The sequence below is a fragment of the Bombina bombina genome, chromosome 3 (assembly GCF_027579735.1).
Source record: "Bombina bombina isolate aBomBom1 chromosome 3, aBomBom1.pri, whole genome shotgun sequence".
NCBI classification, from domain to species: Eukaryota; Metazoa; Chordata; class Amphibia; order Anura; family Bombinatoridae; genus Bombina; species Bombina bombina.
Genome location: NC_069501.1, coordinates 34511830 through 34517829, shown reverse-complemented (window position 1 = coordinate 34517829; position 6000 = coordinate 34511830). Strand labels below are relative to the sequence as shown.

At 40.0% G+C, this 6000-nt stretch overlaps 1 protein-coding gene across 1 annotated transcript in view; it reads left to right on the top strand.

Moving 5' to 3' along the window:
- Window positions 1-439: 439 nt before the first annotated feature.
- The window catches only part of WARS2 (tryptophanyl tRNA synthetase 2, mitochondrial), a 123793-nt gene continuing 118232 nt past the window's right edge, over window positions 440-6000 (top strand). Inside the window, exon 1 of the mRNA XM_053705131.1 lies at window positions 440-529. Coding sequence (XP_053561106.1) covers window positions 440-529 — 90 coding nt within the window. The remainder of the gene's footprint in view (window positions 530-6000) is intronic.

Genomic DNA, 6000 nt, shown 5'->3' with positions numbered 1-6000 from the left:
GAAAACTAGATTAAACAGACTTTGTAAATCACAGTCGCAGCACTAACTGCATTGTGTGATCTTTAGGCTATTATGTATTGCAGTAAGTTACTATAAATATTTATTAAAAACAACAGCCAAGGGCTATCTTTTACCATGCAGTTAACTATTATTACTATTATTTCCCCAGGAAAGTAGGAACTATCTGTGTGTATTAGTACAAAATTCAGGCCTTTGAAGAGGGTCTCACACAAAAAAAAAATATTTGTATATTAAATAAAATTGTCATATTGGTGAGGAGTGCGAATACAAATAATACAAGTTATTAAATATATCATATATATGACAACAGCGGCATGTAGCACAGACAGGGTACATTCGTTGCCATAGTAACGTCCTTTACTCTTTTTGCCTTGCATTGCGGATTGGCCATTCCCGGCGACTGTTCTGACGTCACAAGATGGCGCTGCCCATAGCCAGGCGTGCAGTTCTGTGCAGGTTAAGAGGAGGATGTCGGGGTTTGGGGAGTGCACCGGGGCAGCCCGGTCTGGTGAGTATGTGGGCCCGGTGATACGGAACCATGACACGCCTGGTTTGTGTCCTGAAACAATGATGACGGGTTTAGAGAGGACAGCTCGGGTGTTTTTCCTTAATATTCAACTACATGAATGAATGCAAAGCCAACCTATTCTGTCCTACTTGTTCACTATTTGTATCGCAACTGGCGTATTTAAACTTCATCCTTTTTATTAAATCTGTAGAAATGTTTATTTATTTGAGCTATTATTTCATCAGCACCACTGACTCTTACTGACAACAAGGTCACCCGGATACAACAGTTACAAGTGGTCATGAAACCTTTTCATATGTATTACATGACCCACTCGTGTGTCACATGTTACGTGATCCACTCGTGTGTTACATGACCCACTTATGTATTACATGTTACGTGACCCACTCGTGTGTTACGTGACCCACTCGTGTGTTACATGACCCACTCGTGTGTTACATGACCCACTCGTGTGTTACATGACCCACTCGTGTGTTACATGACCCACTCGTGTGTTACATGACCCACTCGTGTGTTACATGACCCACTTATGTATTACATGTTACGTGACCCACTCGTGTGTTACATGACCCACTTATGTATTACATGTTACGTGACCCACTCGTGTGTTACATGACCCACTCGTGTGTTACATGACATGACACCCCCCATCATATAACAAACCAAGGAGCAGTGATTAGATTCATTATGAACTTTGTATGTCAGGCTTTACAGTGATCACTAAGTTAATTGTCTACTTGTAGTTGTCCAAAGATATAAAAGTAAGATTTTCTGTGCTGCATCTATGAGAGCATTTGTAAATTGTATTGTAATTTTAATGGAGGTGCCAGTACTGAAATAACTTTTTTGTTTTTATGTGAGTGAGGTCTGTCACTTGTCCACCAATAAAGGCCCAGCTGTACACGTGCATGCGCTTCATTTCAGTTTCACTTACTTAAAGTGAAGGTCAATTTTCAGCAATGAGTGCCCGGTTTTTAAAAATCCTTTTAAAAACAGGGGCACTTTCATTGATGAAAATTTACATTGCACTGGATTTGAAGAAATACTTACCTTTTACTCCTGCAAAGCCGGATCGGCGATCCCAGCCTCAGTTCCTCTGTACTGACGTCAAAAATGACAAAACCGGCTTCCTCCAATCATGGCTTGCACACCAGAGCGTCCATCTCGTGATGCCCGGCTGTGATTGGAGGAAGCCGGTTTCGTCATTGCTGTGGTTGTACAGCAGGAAGAAGGCGGCAGTGGGAACATCGATCCGGGTTTGCAGAAGTAAAAGGTAGGTATTTCTACAAATCCAGTGCAATGTAAATTTTCATCAATGAAAGTGCCCCAGTTTTTAAAAGTATTTTTAAAAACCGGGCACTCATTGCTGAAAAAAAAAGATTTAAAGAGACATCAATGTAAATTTAATGTAACAAGAAAAACGTATTTTGTGTATAGTTGTCATGCCAATTAAGGGAACCTAATCCAGTGTTCTCCACAGAAATTTTTGCCATTCGGGTGGCATTATGAAGTAGCTGGGTGGGGGCAGTGTAATATTTTCTAATATTATATCATTTTCTGCTATCCAAAGCACAAATTAATTTCATAATTTAACATAAATGTATTTATAATTTTGTGCAATAAAAATTGAACATTTTTAATATTAGCTCATTTTATGTACAGCTTAAATTTTTGCCGAGTGGTCAGTAAAATCAGCCGAGTTGTGCACCCGCTGAAAAGATCCTGTTGAGAACACTGCAATCTATACTATACATTGTGTACTCAAAACAATGATTAGTTTGAGAATAATATACAGATGTATATTTCAAATTATATTGCTTAAAGGGACACTCCAAACAAAATTGGAATCCACATGGACGCATTTGAGTTTTGAATAGAAGCATTTTTGTAATATACATGTGTTAGCAAAAATGCTTCTTTTAAAAGCTATAGCTTTTTTTTTTTCAAAAGTGTATTTAAGTATGCACCGTGCACCAGCATTTTAAACACAGCACTTACTCAGAGAGCCTAAGGTGCTAGTACCATCTGGTAATTTGTTAATTGCTGACATGATACAAGCCCCACTGACACTCTGAGCAGCTACAGTATTTAACCTGGTGCACTGAGAATATCTAGTTATGCTTCACATGCAGAGAAAAATGTTTCTTTTTAAAGATGTAATTCATCTATGTACATTTACACCGGAATGTCCCTATATATTGAAATAAGCATAACATTAGTTTTATAAAGTATTTATCCTTTTATCTATTCTTGCAAGGCCAGTATGGGACAGATATAAATGAACTGCTAGAGTAACAATATTCTAGCAATGTCCCTTGTTTAAAAAAAATACATACAAATTAATAAAAAAAAAAAAACCTTGCTAGACTTAGTAAATAAATAAATGAAAGGGATATGAAACCTGCATGCGATTTTAAACCACTTTCTAATTTATTTCTATTATCTCTTCCCCCCCCCCCTGTATTCTATTGGCATCTTTTGTTGAAATGCAGGGATGTAGGCTTAGGAGCTGGCCCATTCCCAGAGCAGTATTAGGCAGTAGTTTTGCAAGAATGTTATCCATTTGCAAGAGCACTAGAGGGCAGCACTATAAGAATGTTATCCATTAGCAAGAGCACTAGAGGGCAGCACTATAAGAATGTTATCCATATGCAAGAGCACTAGAGGGCAGCACTATAAGAATGTTATCCATTTGCAAGAGCACTAGAGGGCAGCACTATAAGAATGTTATCCATATGCAAGAGCACTAGAGGGCAGCACTATAAGAATGTTATCCATATGCAAGAGCACTAGAGGGCAGCACTATAAGAATGTTATCCATATGCAAGAGCACTAGAGGGCAGCACTATAAGAATGTTATCCATATGCAAGAGCACTAGAGGGCAGCACTATAAGAATGTTATCCATATGCAAGAGCACTAGAGGGCAGCACTATAAGAATGTTATCCATATGCAAGAGCACTAGAGGGCAGCACTATAAGAATGTTATCCATATGCAAGAGCACTAGAGGGCAGCACTATAAGAATGTTATCCATTAGCAAGAGCACTAGAGGGCAGCACTATAAGAATGTTATCCATTTGCAAGAGCACTAGAGGGCAGCACTATAAGAATGTTATCCATTTGCAAGAGCACTAGAGGGCAGCACTATAAGAATGTTATCCATTAGCAAGAGCACTAGATGGCAGCACTATAAGAATGTTATCCATTTGCAAGAGCACTAGAGGGCAGCACTATAAGAATGTTATCCATTTGCAAGAGTACTAGAGGGCAGCACTATAAGAAAGTTATCCATTAGCAAGAGCACTAGAGGGCAGCACTATAAGAATGTTATCCATTTGCAAGACCACTAGAGGGCAGCACTATAAGAATGTTATCCATTTGCAAGAGCACTAGAGCGCAGCACTATAAGGATGTTATCCATTAGCAAGAGCACTAGAGGGCAGCACTATAAGAATGTTATCCATTAGCAAGAGCACTAGAGGGCAGCACTATAAGAATGTTATCCATATGCAAGAGCACTAGAGGGCAGCACTATAAGAATGTTATCCATTTGCAACAGTACTAGAGGGCAGCACTATAAGAAAGTTATCCATTAGCAAGAGCACTAGAGGGCAGCACTATAAGAATGTTATCCATTAGCAAGAGCACTAGAGGGCAGCACTATAAGAATGTTATCCATTAGCAAGAGCACTAGAGGGCAGCACTATAAGAATGTTATCCATTTGCAGGAGCACTAGAGGGCAGCACTATAAGAATGTTATCCATTAGCAAGAGCACTAGAGGGCAGCACTATAAGAATGTTATCCATTAGCAAGAGCACTAGATGGCAGCACTATAAGAATGTTACCCATTTGCAGGAGCACTAGAGGGCAGCGCTATAAGAATGTTATCCATTAGCAAGAGCACTAGAGGGCAGCGCTATAAGAATGTTATCCATTAGCAAGAGCACTAGAGGGCAGCACTATAAGAATGTTATCCATTAGCAAGAGCACTAGAGGGCAGCACTATAAGAATGTTATCCATTTGCAAGAGCACTAGAGGGCAACACTATAAGAATGTTATCCATATGCAAGAGCACTAGAGGGCAGCACTATAAGAATGTTATCCATTAGCAAGAGCACTAGAGGGCAGCACTATAAGAATGTTATCCATTTGCAACAGCACTAGAGGGCAGCAGTATAAGAATGTTATCCATTTGCAAGAGCACTAGAGGGCAGCAGTATAAGAATGTTATCCATTTGCAAGAGCACTAGAGGGCAGCAGTATAAGAATGTTATCCATTTGCAAGAGCACTAGAGGGCAGCACTATAAGAATGTTACCCATTAGCAAGAGCACTAGAGGGCAGCAGTATAAGAATGTTATCCATTTGCAAGAGCACTAGAGGGCAGCAGTATAAGAATGTTATCCATTAGCAAGAGCACTAGAGGGCAGCAGTATAAGAATGTTATCCATTAGCAAGAGCACTAGAGGGCAGCACTATAAGAATGTTATCCATTAGCAAGAGCACTAGATGGCAGCACTATAAGAATGTTATCCATTTGCAAGAGCACTAGAGGGCAGCACTATAAGAATGTTATCCATTTGCAAGAGCACTAGAGGGCAGCACTATAAGAATGTTATCCATTTGCAAGAGCACTAGAGGGCAGCACTATAAGAATGTTATCCATTTGCAAGAGCACTAGAGGGCAGCACTGTAAGAATGTTATCCATTAGCAAGAGCACTAGAGGGCAGCACTATAAGAATGTTATCCATTAGCAAGAGCACTAGAGGGCAGCACTATAAGGATGTTATCCATTTGCAAGAGCACTAGAGGGCAGCACTATAAGAATGTTATCCATTTGCAAGAGCACTAGAGGGCAGCACTATAAGAATGTTATCCATTAGCAAGAGCACTAGAGGGCAGCACTATAAGAATGTTATCCATTAGCAAGAGCACTAGAGGGCAGCACTATAAGAATGTTATCCATTTGCAACAGCACTAGAGGGCAGCACTATAAGAATGTTATCCATTTGCAAGAGCACTAGAGGGCAGCACTATAAGAATGTTATCCATTTGCTAGAGCACTAGAGGGCAGCACTATAAGAATGTTATCCATTTGCAAGAGCACTAGAGGGCAGCACTATAAGGATGTTATCCATTAGCAAGAGCACTAGAGGGCAGCACTATAAGAATGTTATCCATTTGCAAGAGCACTAGAGGGCAGCACTATAAGGATGTTATCCATTAGCAAGAGCACTAGAGGGCAGCACTATAAGAATGTTATCCATTTGCAAGAGCACTAGAGGGCAGCACTATAAGGATGTTATCCATTAGCAAGAGCACTAGAGGGCAGCACTATAAGGATGTTATCCATTTGTAAGAGCACTAGAGGGCAGCACTGTAAGAATGTTATCCATTTGTAAGAGCACTAGAGGGCAGCACTATAAGGATGTTATCCATTTGTAA